At 32.8% G+C, this 17,833-nt stretch overlaps 1 protein-coding gene across 7 annotated transcripts in view; it reads left to right on the forward strand.

The window, feature by feature from the left end:
- Nucleotides 1–17,833, forward strand: part of LOC108913671 (eye-specific diacylglycerol kinase) — a 674,863-nt gene that overhangs the window by 630,393 nt on the left and 26,637 nt on the right. For all 7 annotated transcript variants that reach the window (XR_002763331.1, XM_018719260.1, XM_018719268.1 and 4 more), the window contains exons 12-14: nt 4,816–4,944; nt 8,135–8,333; nt 10,728–10,895. Coding sequence is in view for 6 of the 7 variants with exons in the window: in XM_018719260.1 (XP_018574776.1) it covers nt 4,816–4,944; nt 8,135–8,333; nt 10,728–10,895 (496 nt within the window). In the remaining variant the exon portion in view is untranslated. The remainder of the gene's footprint in view (nt 1–4,815; nt 4,945–8,134; nt 8,334–10,727; nt 10,896–17,833) is intronic.

The raw sequence follows: 17,833 nt of genomic DNA on the forward strand, positions 1-17,833 counted from the left end.
AATATGAAATGTCAATTGTTTTTTAAACGAAATAATTGCTTTATTTCATATCGTTCATTATTCGGCTTAATCATAAGTTAGTCCAAGCCATTTAACTGATATGAAATGAGGCATTTTTCTTGCAAAAAAACTTTTTCTGAACATTACCTCTTCGAGACATTCTTCGGTAATCCAAAAGATTTGGGTAGTTTGCTTGTAGTCACTTTTAAATTTTTGAAAATATTTAACACACTGCATATAAAATTAAGAAAATAGTTACTATTTAATAGTTTGGGGACAAGAAGGACTTTTATAAATACATAGTTAGATTCTTTTATACATTCATACATAATATTTTCCTCTTGTCCTCTTCAGAGCACAATCGTGGAATCACACTATATAATAAAAATTATGAATGCATTACTATATGCCATTTTGACATAAATATGAATAATTATTATTTCCCACTCAGTTATTTAAGTGTCAGTTAAAATAACCATTAATAACTGCTGATGGATGTCTTTGGAAAACCTTTAGATATTCAAGTAACAGAGCTATGAAAAATTATGTAGCGGTCAATACCTCGTTCTTTTTTTTTCGTAGAATACGCCTTTATAACAATCAAACTTTCATACATTTTAACGTAGTATCCCTCCGCCAAACAATAATTTTAGTAGAAACTTTTCAGAGTAAACTTGGGGCTGAATGATTTATTGTTCATTGTTTCAGCGCGTGCACCCATGTAAAATGAAACAACCCCTTGTTGATTAACTTAACGTTCTTTTTGATTAATTTTCGTTTTATTACGTCTTATACCCCCGAACCCTAATGATGGTTGCAGTGCGATCAATACTCATTTGAGTCGACCCAATCGAGGATAAAACCACTCTTTACCTTCTTTACATCGTATATCTTAGTACTTAAGGTTAGTCCCCATGGTCCTAAAACCCGTATTACGGATCCGAATTTCCGCATTTCCGTGATAAAAGCTATTTCTACTTGTTTGTACTGTGTAGATTTCGAGATGCACTTTTCCCTGTTGTTTCCTTTTACAAATTTTAGAGATTTATGAATAGCTTAAATTTGCGATAAAAATACAGTGGGTACTAAAAAATCTTTAAATCATTATGTGATTAAATTAAATATTAGTCAAACATTTCAAACAAATTTTAGAATGAAAGGTAAAACGTTAGGTAACAGCTATATTGCGAACTTTTGTTAAATAGTATTCACGAAATTCTGTTTAACCATGACCCACGATATCGATCTCTAATTTATAATCGAAAACAGTAGATGATGCTGGCTTATTACTGTACAGGCGTTAGAGAAATTCTCCCCTTGAGAATGGAACAGAGGATTTTTTTAATTATTTTATTTTTCAACATAATCTTCCTTAACCTCAACATGCTTGCACCATCTTCCTTGCAACGAGTTTATTCCATCAAAAAAGAAGTGATTCTTCTTGGCCTTCAAAATAGGTGTCAATATCCTCTTTCAATTGGTCATGACTGAGCTGCATCAAATTTCTGAATAAAAAAAAATCATTCAGAGATATATCCATACTTGGTGGTGCAGCTCAAAGAAGTTTCAGTCACGGAATATGGGCTGGACTATGGCTGCTTTGTGAACTCGCATATTGTTGTAAAGGACATAAAGGACGCATAATAAAGGACATAAGCTTCCCAGCTAAAGACCGTGTATGCCTTATTTGAAGACAGCTAACTCTTATGGACTCTCATAGACTATTGTTGGTTCTAGATCCATATGATGTACCTAAGTTTCAAGCCTACCACTGTCAATCTTATAGAAAAAGTTAGGGTCTGCACCTAAAAATTTTGATATAAATTTGAGAAATCTACGGCTCATGTAGTTTTTATTCTACATTTTAAACCCATCTTGTAACTTTACTAGCGTATATCATGTAGAATAATAATCAATACTCCTGATTCAGAAATACTTAATGCTTTAGCAATAGTACCTATACACCTTCAAACCACAATCTTCTATAACAATTATCGTTTTCACTTTCCCGGAAACATCAAGATTGGTTGCGTCCGAAGGCTTCCACTTTTTGGGTCGTCTTTAAGGATTTCACTAACCCCCCGAAACTAACGAGCGTTCAAATAAAAACGTGGTCAAGTTGGTTCTGAAAATTTGGACGTAGGGCGTAGCGTATAGCAAATGAACTTAAACGTCATCTGTCAAAGCGCTATATCGCCGCTATCAATTTGAATATTTTCGTTTTAAAAAGCGTTTAAAATGGTGTTTTCTCAAGAACAAAAAGTGTTTATCATAGAGTCCTACTTTAGAAATGGACGCAAGATTGATGGAATATGGAAGTATTCTATTGAGGAATGTTTCATAGAATTTCAAAATCAATTTCCCGGCGTTGTTGAGTACAAAATTTTTCAAAGTGCAGTTCAGCGTTGTGTTAATGTTTTTCGTGAAACGGGCAGTGTAACAAGAAAAGAAGGAAGCGGCCGACCTAAAAAGCGGACTGAAGAATTAAAAGAAAATGTCCAACAAATAATGGAAAATGCGCCAAGAACTTCTGTACGTGTTTTATCACAAATGGTGGGAGTATCAGTCGGTACCTGCCACACAGTGTTAAAAAAAGATTTGCGTTTGTTCTCCTATCGTTTAACTTGTCAGCAAGAACTTCATGAAGTTGATTTTCCGCGACGGGCTGTATTTTGTGAATGGTTTTTAAACAACTACGGTGAACTTCATAATATCACCTTTTTTTCTGATGAAGCCTGGTTTCATTTAAGTGGTTACGTAAACTCACAGAATATGAGAATGTGGTCTTCTGAAAAACCAGATAACTTTTTTGTCGAGGGCCCTCTACACGCTCAAAAAATTGGAGTTTGGTGTGCTCTCAATCGAAGGAGGATTTATGGACCTATTTTTTTTAATGGTACTCTTACTGCGCAAAGGTATAGAGAAGAAATTATCGCTCCTTTTGTTAACCAGCTGGAAGAAAACGAAATTACAAACTTTTACTTTCAACAAGATGGCGCAAGGGCACATACGGCAGGCGAGACGATGAATATGTTGAGGGAAGTTTTCCAAAATCGACTAATAAGTCTCAATGCTGAACATGAATTTCCACCGAGGTCATGTGATATTACGCCGTGTGATTTCTTTTTGTGGCCTTACCTTAAAAACACTATTTTTGAACTGCCTATTCCTGATTTAAACCATCTGCAGGCTCGACTTATAGACAAGATTCGTGAAATTAACAATACCCCGAGCATCTTAGAAAATGTCTTTAATTCTTTGAGGAACAGGTGTGAAAAGTGCTTGGAACAAGGAGGGGGATACTTTCAGCAGCTGCTTTAATTTATTGTTATAACAAGGAGGGGGACACTTTCCGCAGCTCCTTTAATTGTTTGTTATTGTTATCACGATTATTCTTTAAAATAAAGTTATATAGTCATTAACGTTATTGAAACTGACAGCTGCTACACAGCTCGTTGAGAAATGATGTTAAGTTGGTCGCTATAAGCTACTCCCTACGTCCAATGTGTCAGTTCCAACTTCGACCACGTTTTTATTTGAACGCTCGTTATTATGACTCGTATTTTCCCTTAAAATATGATAAATCTACGATCATATACAAGCTGTACAATAAAGAATGTCTTAAGAGTAGCTGCCTTGGGCCAAAATAAACCGTGTTATAGTCCTTTCGAGGTCAGTTGAACATGTATAACAACGCCCAGCAATAAAAAAGTTTTCTGCTAATGGTAAAAAATTATAATAATTTGTATATAATGTGTAGAAAATTTCTATTATTTGTTCATTTGGCCAACAACATATTTTAATTATTTATGTCCTCAAACAATTTTATTATATTGATGGTAAATTTTGTTTTGTTCCGTTTCAAAAGGTCTCCAAAATTCCATGTTGTAATAATATTAGTAAACAAAATATCCCTGTTATTTCTCCCTTTCGCAATTGTAATATCAATGATTTATAGAAGGTGCCTACAATAAATTAAAATTACGTACCTGAATTACACCATATTCCACATTGCTGCACTGCATTGCTAGGCAATTTGTCAACCATTTGTCAATAACTGAGATTTATTGCCCTATCGTCCAATGCAACTGTGTTTGTATTTCGTTTGCACGCACGCGCATTCTTCATCTGGGCGTATACATTTCTACCACCTTCACGTTTTGTTCAGCCAGACCTGTATATGGGTATGACTAAATAAATATGAGTAAATATGATATAAGTTTTTCAAATATTTCAATGCCGAGTTGCTGCGTCAGCGACCGAAACTGGTACATACTGCCAACCTCTTGGTTCTTCAATTGAGATCGGAAAGACTATAACTTAATACAATTTTTCTTCCTAAAAAATTGTCGTGTCTTTAGAGACAATTTTTTTAGGATATTTCTCTCACTTTTAAAGATTTTTCAACGAAATTTGATATAAGGGAATTTTTAACATACGAGTAGTTGAATGTGAAGATATACTTATTTTTTACGTAAAACGTAGAGGACGTTAGTAATAATTTAAACACTTTTTGTTTTTTACATGTTTTTTGTCTTTAAAGATTTTGATTGTAGTTAAGTTCCTTTATTGAAAATTTGATGATGCTGTAATGTTTCAATTTCACAAAACTTATTTTTTGTCACAGCACACTTCACAAATAATAATATAATGAACGAAAAGAACCAAATTTCATGTGTAGAGAATATTACCATTATTCTACGTCACTCTGTATAAACTGTAGGTACATTTAAACGTAAATAATCTTATTATTTTCAAATATATGTCGCTTTTAGTCGATTTTATAAATGTTTTAATTTCTTTTTCTATTTTCAGCCATAAATATTGGAAAAATAGAAGTTAACCCTATATCAGATCTGGAACAAGTTAGAGCACAGATTAATAAACTTATCGAAGAAAACAAGGACCAAATGAGGATATCGCATGACTGGTGTTTCGTAGATTGTGAGTAAACAGACAAAACCTCGTATAGAAATGCACTTTGTAGTTTCCATCATTAATTTCGATACAAACAGAATATTAGTATCTAGTAAATTTCGTTTTTTTTGTGATTATATTTTCCATGAAGATTAGTAAGTTGCCTGAAAGGCTAGTAAATATCTTAACAAAATGTGTGTTAATTACATCTAATTTGTGAATTATCATTGAGCGTCAAGTCTATAAAATTACTTTGTTGAAGCATTTACTCAGATTCTTATCTGACTGAAAACAATAAACACCAAAATTATAACTAATCGCAACATGTAGATCTCTGTAAAGGTATATAGGGAGTGCTATTCCATATGCGTATCATTTTAGAGAAATAATTAAATACAGAACAGCAAATGATATGTTGGTAAAAGTAGAATATGATCACAAAACTCACTTTTGTATATCCAGATATCAACAGGTAAGTGCTAAGGAGTTTTATTTATACTAAAGTATGCAATCAACAATTCTGCCCTCGTGGCAAAGATGCCCTACTACGACCCGTGTACACCTTTTTCTTCTTTTTTATTAGGCAATGTAGCCAGCGCTAACTGAACAAGAAACCGCGCTGTCATAAGTCCTGTAACAGTTAAACAGCACAAAATCAGTAGAACTACAAAACGTAAAACACCACTGAAAAATGAGATGCGCCAGCGAGAAGACACTAAAAACGATCGTTATAAGCATTATTAAAATCATCAATTACCTACTGTTATCGCCACCGCTGTCACCGTCACTAACGTTAACACTATTGAAGATATGACAAGAAGTTCTATTGTACCTTCAACTCTTGTATCCTACATTGTACATGCATATTATTCCATGTCGCGTCAGGTTTATATCCTACCAGATTAGTTCGGTGCGTTTCAGCTTACAGTACGGTGGCAATCGAAGGAGTTAACACCGCCAGCTTATATTTCATATATTTGATTTTTTCCTGTATTGTATAATTGCTAATAATTGTACTTTTAACATCTTGTCTTTATATTCAACACGTTTTACATTCAATCACTCAACAATTTCTCCTTTTCTCCATAAAGACTTTGATAATTCTTCCTTTCGTCGGCTATGGTAAGGCGCATTATCCATGGTAATCACTAAACCAGGTTCGATGGAGGAGAAATATGTGCAAACTAGTTTTCAAATACCGTATCCATAGTAACCTCCTCTTCTTTGCGATACAAACTCTTGTGAATCACTAAATTCTGCATTCACTTGCAATGTGTAATTATTAATCGCCGTCCTTTCCTAAAAGATACCTAATAATCTCGTAAAAAATCTTTGTAAAAAAAGTTTCTCGTCTGCTGTTGATATTTAAGTGTTCCTNTCAACAATTCTGCCCTCGTGGCAAAGATGCCCTACTACGACCCGTGTACACCTTTTTCTTCTTTTTTATTAGGCAATGTGACCAGCGCTAACTGAACAAGAAACCGCGCTGTCATAAGTCCTGTAACAGTTAAACAGCACAAAATCAGTAGAACTACAAAACGTAAAACACCACTGAAAAATGAGATGCGCCAGCGAGAAGACACTAAAAACGATCGTTATAAGCATTATTAAAATCATCAATTACCTACTGTTATCGCCACCGCTGTCACCGTCACTAACGTTAACACTATTGAAGATATGACAAGAAGTTCTATTGTACCTTCAACTCTTGTATCCTACATTGTACATGCATATTATTCCATGTCGCGTCAGGTTTATATCCTACCAGATTAGTTCGGTGCGTTTCAGCTTACAGTACGGTGGCAATCGAAGGAGTTAACACCGCCAGCTTATATTTCATATATTTGATTTTTTCCTGTATTGTATAATTGCTAATAATTGTACTTTTAACATCTTGTCTTTATATTCAACACGTTTTACATTCAATCACTCAACAATTTCTCCTTTTCTCCATAAAGACTTTGATAATTCTTCCTTTCGTCGGCTATGGTAAGGCGCATTATCCATGGTAATCACTAAACCAGGTTCGATGGAGGAGAAATATGTGCAAACTAGTTTTCAAATACCGTATCCATAGTAACCTCCTCTTCTTTGCGATACAAACTCTTGTGAATCACTAAATTCTGCATTCACTTGCAATGTGTAATTATTAATCGCCGTCCTTTCCTAAAAGATACCTAATAATCTCGTAAAAAATCTTTGTAAAAAAAGTTTCTCGTCTGCTGTTGATATTTAAGTGTTCCTTATCCTTGGGCGTTATGTCCTTCATTTATTCATATCTTGTCGAAATAATAAATTTTGGTTTTCAGAGTACGACACTATTATTTTTCCTAAATTCAAATTCATACAATTTCGTTCTTTTCTATTAGCTTACCTTTTCAATTTCATAAAAAAAATCATTTCATGCACATACTGTAGTAAAATTCTCCGAGACCTTCTGGTTGAAATTTGTTTAATGTTGGAAATTATTTTTTAAAATTAAATCAGTTTCTTTTGAATCGCATATTTATCTTCATGGTCAATTTTAGTTTTTTTTTCCTGAAATGTGTTTCGCTTTGCTTTTTTGCATTTTCACTTTCAACGCGAGGTAAACACTTTCGTCAAAACCTTTTCATTTTTAGAACTTAACTTACAACGTATCATCGTTTCAGGCTGGAATACCCTAATAAACCTTGTTTGTATCTAGTACAACGATCTTGATCTATTAACAGATTGGCCGCTAACATTAGTGCCTTTCCATATTTAAAAACAAACTGGAGTAACTAAAATATAAAACTAATAACACCTTTTTCTCCTGTGGCACGCATATGACATGAAAGGAAACGTCCAGGCTGGGATCTAGTATATCGGGAAATGAAACTATACAACGCTAGTGTGTACGATTAGCTAAGATTGAAGTGAATGCTTGTTAAAATTGAGCATTACAATTGAGTGGGCGTAGATTCAACGTATCGGTACACTATACGAAATGAAGGGCATATTACAATTTCCATGCAGAGAATATATAAAATTATTTTACATATTCAGAACTTATAAAATATTGTGTTTAATTTATCAGCTTTACTGCCTACTATTTGTAAACTTTGATAAAAATAAAAATAATACAGTTATTCCTGTCATAATTTTGTAGAAATAGTGTACCCACATATCTGAGCGGTGCATAAATTTCTGAAAGAATAAACAAAAAGCGAAATTATATTGTCCCATTCCGTTCCAGCTTGCACGGCTGAGAGATTCTTCCGCATCGACAAGGCCCAAGAGAATTTACACTACGTGTCCGACATAGCGTGCGAAAACCTTTATATCCTCGAATGCGGGGGAGGTACTGTACCACAAACGCCTGAAGATGAGACTGCCAATCCTTCACCGAGTTCCAATCACCAGGCACCATATATCATCCCTGAAATGAGAATAAGGTAGGAGTGTTTACTCTAGTGAGCTTTTTAGACAGTTCTTATCGCCGTCCTAAGCTCAGTACGTAGAATCAATTTTACAATATCCCCAATAATATTTGATATTAACGGTAATTATTTGCTATAGAGTAAAACATTCAAATCCTCACGAAATGTTGGCTACCTCCCTGTTTTCATTAATACTGAATGCAAATGGAAAGTTACTTTTGAGCGATGCCAGATGAATTTAACCAGAATCCGTTCATTTTATAAAAAATTGAAAGAGAGCTGTTTTGTTCAGAATTGAATAAAAAATTTAGAAACGATGTTATTTTCCAGAAAAATCCACGGGCGTACGAATTATTTTTTTAAAGGGGGCAGTAACCCACCTCAGGCACGTCACTGGTGGGTGAAATGGATAATAGATATCTTTGTTTTATACGACATAACTAATGTATTATTAATACCAAATTTCAGTTTAATATCTGTTGGTCTTTTAGAGATATTAAGAAAAATTATTTAAAAAAGTTTGTTTTCAACACCCTATATCTCACAAACGAAGCGTTCTTAAGATCTACGTTAAAAGGAACTTTTCTTATTAAAAAATGAATCTCTATCAACTGTTAAAATACTACCACAAGAAACTGACTCACCCTGTATATGTATATTATACAGTGTGTTTATAAATATTTGCGAAATATTTTAGAGGGTGGTTGCTGAAGTTATTTTGTGAAAAAAAGTTCATATAAATCGAAATATGGTTCGTTTCCGAGATACAGTATCTAGAATAAATTTTTTATTTATTTTTATTAATTATTTCAAAGAGTTTTGAACATCCTGTATCTCGAAATCGAACAATTTTTTTATCCACATTCATATCAACTTTTTATTTTCAATGGTGAATTTTTACTTCGACCACGCTTTATTAAAAGAGGCCCTTAAATAAAAGATTAACAAAACCTACAATAAAATATGTTTTATTTTTTTCTTCAAAAACGGTGCTTCTTACGAAAAAAATTCATTCAAAATTGATTAACAGACAAATTAAGTTGATTACACAATCAAATTAAGACACTAATTAAGAATGTACCATTAGGATTCGAAATTCCAAAATAGCGGATCCACTAGATGTGGAAAAGTGAAATGCACGTACAAAAATACCTGTAAATATTTAGTGAGCTAATCAATGGTCTTCACATAGGTATTTTTGGAATTACAATGGATTAAAATAAATCAGAGTTCGAAAACACCTCCATACTAATACTATCAATTTATTCGAAATCTTGCTGTAGCTATAAAATAGGTTTAAAATGGTTTGTGTCCGCCATATTGGATCTGCCATTTTGAATTTTTAAATTTCAATGCTAAAGTAGAGTTCAGACCCCAAATACCATGCCGGTACTTTAAATTTACTCAAAATATTCGCTGCGGCAAAGTGGGTTAAATAGTGGAAGAAATCTTTGGAACTTCGAAAGCTAGTGGTAGATTCTTAATTAGTAATCTTAGAATCACTATTACACTCATATTAGATTCTTATTGCACAAATCTGAAAAATTTGACATTCGTTTTTATTTAATATGCCATGACAAAAGTCAATTTCGAATGCAATATGATGCGCCGTATTGTATTTTCAGAGGACCACAATTTTCCTGAAAGTTTTAACATTTTAAGATCTCATACGTCTTGATCTATATTAGATTTAAAATGAAGGACCGGAACACGATACACCAGCACACACAACTAATATAAATACCAGCCAGAAGACTTAATTTCCGAGTATAAATCGTCGATGACGTGTCAACCACCGTCTTCATTAGTTTCGAATATCGCTACAGCTTGAAGAACCCTATCTTTATTTGGTAGACGATGTTTACAAGAAATCCTCTCAACGATAGCCTAGATTTTGAAATATTCAAGACCCATTAACTCTAAGAAGGAAATTTACATAGATAGAAGAGTCTTTCTATTAATGTAAAAGTCTTACTTATATCCAACAGTTTTATAATAAAAATCGTTTTTTGAAGGTACAAGAGAGGGCATTACAACAAACCAACTATTTAAAGTATCAATGAACTGTGGAAATGATATTTCAATTGCCACTAATTTGTACTGAACAACTATTATTTACACACCTCTGGAACTAATGCACATGATCTATTATTTTATGTCTTAATTCTAGGGCTTCAAATTTTGCGATTTCTTATGGACGAGTCCATTAGCTACCGTAATATCAGTAAATAACTTTTATTTCATAAACTTGCGTTTTTCGCTATAGCTCTAGCGACTTAGGAGATAATCCAATTTACTACTTAAATTGTTAATGCTTGAACGGCAGTTTCTAAAGGGAATTCAGCAACTTACAACTACGACATATCTGTTGTTAAACGTGTTGTATTACAATCCAGTTATTTATTTCAGCGACGAAGGTAGTTTAGATTCTCCGAGCGACCAGCCACCGATGTCTCCGAAAGTACTCCAATCCCCCGAAGATTACCCCGGCGCAGAAGAAGATATTCCCGTGGAAAACCAGAACGGCGACAAACAGATAGCCCGCATCTCCCCAGATGCCAGTGTAAAAATTAGAAGGTATTTAAATTTTGTTTTAGCTCTAACTTACTTTTATACCAAACCCCTAATTGAGATCGAATGAAGCTTTAAAATAATTGCTAGGCATTAAGGAATAATTAGAAATACTTACTTATAAATTAAAACGCCTTCCGTTGGTACTGTCATTAGAAAATTAATTACTTTTTAACTACCTGTCCTTTATAAGTTTATAATTTTGTGATATTGTATTTAAATAATGATTAGAAAGAGGTTATTAATACTCCCTTTGGCTTTTTTATATGAGTGCATGTAGTACTTTGGATTTTTACAACAGTTATTAAAACCTGTATAGTAAACTACGTCACTAGACATTTTGTTAGCATGTATATAGAATAAAGTCTCCTTTGTACAATTAGTTTTTCAATATCATCCTTACTACCTCTGTCACATTTTCACGACTTTCGGTGATGGGCAATTTTATCAATTTCTTCTTGTAGTTTCAGCATAACTTTGTTACACTCAAGACAAAATTTCCTCGGCGTGAAACTAAATTTCTAATAATTTCAAAATACCAGACAATTTCAAATAAAACTTAAAACGTCGATTTTATTGTACTATTGAACTATTGTAGATTCATTAAATTTTAGTGTACTGAGATTACCAATTATAATCTAGTTTAAAGAGTACATTAACCACAGCTTTGATCTCATATTGTTTTACATTAACTGAACTAAAAACAAATTTAGGGCACGTTGGATTACAGTAAAATATGCTTCTAATTTTCCATACATTACAAATAACGATTAGCACATAATTCAATGTATATTTGACACCTAGAGAGAACATTTAAGAAGTAGAAAAATAAAATTGTACAAAAATATTTTGACTTTTCCCATGCTGTCTTTCAAGTAAACAATTGGAAAAACAAAGATACTAACAGTATAGAAACAAAGCCTACTCCTATTTCTGTTTAACGGAACACCCTGTATATTTTTATGTATTTGAATAGAAAGTTTTCTTAGAATTGTGGTAATCTAGTTTGATAGGTATATTTCTAGATTCATGGGAGATATGGCCAAAAGAGATATGGCTATGAACATAATGCATTGAACAAAAAAATATATTTTATTAGTGCTTAATCCCGTAGTTAGGTAGAACAACCTACACTTAGGATACTCAGACTTCATCCAAATGGGCATTTAAAAATGTTGCACTTTAGTTTTGACTATACGAATAAGAGTACGACAGTATAATACACAAATAATATAAAAACGACATTTTACAAGAAAACATTATATTTGTTTCTAGGTTGATTTTGCATTTTAAAAAGGCATTTTTTCATATAGCCTCACATGCAATTGTTTGCACGTGGTAACATTTTAATAGAACTCCTATAATTTTCATCCAGACAATAATTATTATAGAACTTTCAGAGATGCAAGATCCTTTACTGAGTATAAAATAATGAATCACTTTTTATTCGCCAGTCCGTTAATTAAATGCAATTTTTTTTGACTACATACTCTGATTCCACATATGATTTACTTTATCCGAACCAAATGTCATAAGGGCAAACAAGTAAAGGAGAGATATAATTTACAGAGAGTTTTTTTATGTCTGAATATACTGATGAGAACTATAAGTTTGAATCCGGTCTTTGTCTGGCGGTTCTATTAATGAATAATCTTAGCTATTTACTAGATATTATAGATGTAATTCAATGGCTGCCGGGGCTTTAGTCCGCAGAGTAGTCGTTTCACACAATGTCATTAGTTTAAAGCGTAGGAGTAAATTGGACTAAAATGCAGCAGCATCTATAAATTTAATATTTAACGCGCTTTAGGTATTTTTTATATTAAAATAAAATATTCATTGAATGTCAAAAAATTTGTGATTTTTCAGGAGGTTCAGCGGTAGAACAAACCAAATAAACGGCCAGCACAAATTAATTCGCATAAAAGATAATTCGCACTGTACCGAACAGCAACATCTCACCACGATTCGAAAAAAAAATGTCGAATTTTTAATAAATAATGTCATTATACCTGCGTAATTGTGGTGTATGACGTAATAGGAAACGCCAAACGTAATAGTATTAATAAATATTAACAGGAAATACCGTACTGATATTCTAAATCCGTATATTTCGTCATTTTATTAATTAACAAGCAAATCCATACGCGTTTCCATTAATTTTGCAACGATAAAGCAAACACAGAATCATGAATGTTTATTCGTCATGAGAAAAACTGGTGGAAAACAACAGTACCAGTTTCAAATCAATCTGTTACGTTAAATTTATAGGATTGCGTGTAATCTTTGGTTTTTAATTCTTCCGGTTCAACAATTTATCGATCCGGTTAAATAACGGACGGTGTCAAAGAGCTTTATCAAAGAGTAGCTTTTTGCGGCAAATTGAATGGAAAATGTCAGGGGCAGAGAATTTTCCCAAATTACGGGACTACTGGAAAATGTATAGGGCGCAAAGCTAAATTCGGCCCTTGGCGTTGCTTGATTTATTCAAATTTTAAATTAACATGTTCTGGGACATAATTTACTAATAGAAATTACATTTTTTTAATGTTTACAGAATTTTTATTGTACCGAAATTTTATGATGTTCACAAAAAAGTTAAATTTTATTTAAACGTCAGTAAATTTTAAACATATACCATTGTGTTCTTCCCTTTGTAGTTTATTTAATTTCAATTAAATGAAAAATAGAAAAAGGTTTTCAAAAGGCAGAATTTTTGGTCGTGTGCAAAGAATTAAATCAACCTGAATCCGGTGTAAAAACAAAACTGTATTTTACATAAATAAGTAGTAAGAACTATAAAGTACGAAATCTTAGTACTTTGTTATATAGGGTATTACAAATTACATGTAATAGCTACATAGGAATGAGGGATCTGAAAAAAGTTGCATAATCGACAGCCGGTATTTATAAACGTATTTTACAAAAGTTTTTATTTTTCAAATGATCTACTTTAATATAAACTAGGTACTAAACTACCAAATTCCAAAAAAATATAAAGAATGGTATACAAAAATAATACAAAGTTTCATAATTATAACAGAAATATATTATTGTCTTACTTTAAAATGATCTTCAAATCCATAAAAATGAGATTTTATTAAAACTTATATAAGCTCGCTTCTCTGCAGATCAGATGGTGCACTTGTAAACACCTTTTCTGGTTTATTTATCGATGTATTTGTAAACCTAAGAACAAAACACCACTTCTTTACTCACTTCAACGCAGTTTGAGTTTCCTTTATGACTCAGGAAAAACAGGAATGTGATAAAACGACACTGAAATACCTGGTGTCCGTTCCGCAACGTGACGTCACACGCGCTAGCCTTGTCAATTTCGCATTTTTTTATTTCTGATTTAATTTTCAAAAAAGTTTTAGTCACTTTAATGGTTAGTAGGTGTTTCTGTGAGCTTAGAATCATTTTTTATTCTAATTAAGAGACACTGGACAAACATACCTATTGCGAGTATATCCGATATACTTGGCATGAAAATCTGTCTGAACCAAGCTCTTATACAGAGCCTTTATAAACGATTACAAGCCACGTGACTAGTAATTTTGTTTGGAACAGTGACTTTATTTCCTTCATACAATTTCGGTAAAATTAAAGCAATAAGATCAAAATTACATTACTGTCTCACCAGCAAGATTTTATTCCATCAATCAGTGGTCGCATTATTTCGAGCGTAGACGCAACAGTTTGTCATTGTTCATTGTAAACAAATCATTAATTTCGATAACGTTAAGGTTTAGGAATTTTTAGTTGACAGTACCAGTTGCGTAGTATTGGGTTGCCTAAGCTTGATGGTCACGTGGCTTGTAATCATTTATGAACGCTCTGTACCTTAAAAGACTCCGAAGATAAATTTGACCTATCTTTTTCGTAAATATTCGTGTTTTGAGTATATCTCTTACTTCTTCATGTCAAAATTAGTTTTATTAGTGTCTTTTGAACTTTTGACGTTCTGAATTTAATATTTCAGCAAATACAAAAAAAACTCTAGAATTCAAAAACCTATGCGAAAATCCAAAATAGCATCCATAAGAAAACAAAAAATACAAAATGTTTCAATTAAAAAAAAAACGAAAATCAAAGTTTGTCGGTAACTTTAAACTGAAAAAATGTAAGTTAAACTTCTCTTCGACATGTTATTCGTCGTCAAATTTTTCAACTTTACCCTAATTTGACCTAAGACGACCGAAATATTTATGATGCGACTTAAAAAAGCAGGATACAGGGTGTAAGGATGCTGATGGCCAAACTTCAGGGGGTTATTATACAAGTAATTTTCAACAAAAAAGTATTATAAGATTTTTTTGGAAAGTTGGCAGTTGCTCTTTTATTTAACATTTTTTTATTTCTAAAATTGTTGTGCCTTTTTTCATAAAAACAAAAATATCTCTGTTATTCTTACAGCCACATCAAATTTAGACATACCATCGGAAGGAGCATTAAATTTACTACAAGACGATATGAGTGTTTAAAAAATCTTCTATACCAGGTGCTGTAAAAAGTTAAATGTAATAATTGTGAAATGAGCAAAATTACTGGTATCTCTTTATTGGTGGTAACGCCAAAAATTTGTTAATGAGGACGTGTTTTTCTTCAGCAAAAACTACTGTATTTAGTAAGCTTTTCAACGATATATCAACTTTTGAGTTTGCTATTTTTTTTTTTGGCAACAATATCAGAGCAAAGGTAATAAAACCGTAAAAATCGAAAATACACAAACTTTATAGTACTTTATTTTTATTTTTAGTCTGTTCGTATTACTCCATGCGTGTAGTTTTTGTGAGAGTTTCTTCAAAAAGCTGTTTTTTTAACTCTCCCTCTTTCTCCTATAATCCGAAATATTGTTACAAACGTGTTTTTGTTTAGAATGCGTCTTTCATTATAGATAAATGCCAATGCGGCTGTGAAGAACAATATTGACACAACTGTCAAAATCATAAAATTACTTTAATGTTCTTGTTGATTACTTAAGTATCTAAATTGAAGATGCCACGTTTTTTCACAAATAACGAGTATCGAGATATTTTATTTGTGTATGGTGCTTGCAATGGAAATTCTAGAGCAGCAGTTGCAGAATATTCTCTCCGCTATCCTGAAAGACGCATTCCAAACAGAAAAACTTTTGTATCAACACTTCGGGTTTTGGGAGAAACGGGGAGTGTTTTCCAGGACATCATCGTCTAAATGCCGATCGAGTAAATCGTCATCAAGACCAAATTATAACAGCGCTTTTTGAAGCAACTCCCATGCGTCAGTTCACAGAAGTCTCAGAAGGAACAACATTTGACCCCTGTTCAAAGTTTACTGGATCGTGATAGGGCAGAACGTGTTCAGTTTTGTCAGTGGTATATCCAACAAACTAACAGAGATCCGCAATTTTACAAGCATATAATTTGGACTGATGGGTCAACATTTACCAGAGAAGGCATATTTAATTGTCATAATGACCATACGTGGGCACCTGTGAATCCTCATGCTGTCAGGCCCTCCAATAATCAATACAGATTCAAAGTTAACGTATGGATGGGTATAACTTCTAGTAGTATACGTTCTTAGACCAATAATACTAGAAAATACATTAAATGCAGAGGCATTTCTTGATCTTCTTCAGAACGAACTGCATAATATATTAGAAGAGGTTCCTTTAAATTTGCGGATTAATTCCTGGCTTCAAATGGATGGTCGCCCTGCACATAACAGCAGAGAGATTCGGGCATGGCTAAACGAGCATTATGAAGATAGATGAATAGGACGCTTTGGTACAGTTAGGTGGCCTCCTCGAAGTCCGTTAGACTTCTTTTGGTGGGGTAGATTAAAATCTTTGGTATATGAAGTACCAACTGAAACTCGAGAACAGCTCGAGCAAAGGATTTTTGCTTGTTGGAAGCTACTTCGACAGCAAAATGGAGAAGTGCGTCGCACAGTTGCTTCCGTGCGGAGAAGGTGCGCTTTCCGTCAAGGGGGAGGTTACATCGAAAATTTCACAATAGTATTTTTCAGCCAATGGAAGGCCTGTATTTTGTAGCGTTACTATAACAACTAAGAAAATTTCAGGAAATTTTTCTCTTCCTTGGGGTAAGGAGCATGAAATTACACTGGAAATTTTTTGACATTTATAAATAAAATGACATTTATATTTAACTTCAAATTTATTCTATCATAATTTAATAAGTACAAATCATTTATAAATAATTATTTACCAAGTATGTACTTTTAGTAGTTTTAATTAAAGCGTCCAAATGTTGCTGAAATTCCTCAGCCACGTCTTCTTTTCTTAATGGGGAATAAACAAGCACACATTCACTAAAATTTATAAAATGTCTATGTTTCAAAAAATAAATGTAGTACTTTGAAACAATCTTATTCTGCTGTGATCCACGAAGAGCTCCATATTTCTTACACACAAGAAGCAAATGATTTTTAATAATCCCAAACAAGTTTGGCGAATAAATTTCTGGCCCGCATTCTTGTAATAAATACATTAAAAATTTTAGGTTCCGATGATACATTTTAATTTCACTAACTTTTTTGCAAAACTTGCATAAAACGTATTTCTCAAACCGCTCCATTTTTCAATTGTACAACACAACGATTTTAAAGAAAATGGTCAAATAACGTCAAAAGTCACGATTACCTTGTTTGACATGGATTCCATGGCCTTCTTAATAATATATACATATGAATTTTATTGATATTACATAGTGCTTAAGGTTCTTTGTAAGAAAATATATTTCTACCAACTTTAGTAAAATGAGTATGTGGAAAACTGAGGGATTGATCTACTATCGACTTATTTTTTATTATTTTGCTTAACTAAAGTCGGTTAGTTGTATTTTATTTAACCTAATGTTATATGTATGTAAGTTACTTTGATTATATATACTGCTTCAAGTTTTTTTGCAATAAAATATATTTTTACCAACTTTAGT

Source organism: Anoplophora glabripennis, unplaced genomic scaffold, assembly GCF_000390285.2.
Source record: "Anoplophora glabripennis isolate ALB-LARVAE unplaced genomic scaffold, Agla_2.0 scaffold34, whole genome shotgun sequence".
Taxonomy (NCBI): Eukaryota; Metazoa; Arthropoda; class Insecta; order Coleoptera; family Cerambycidae; genus Anoplophora; species Anoplophora glabripennis.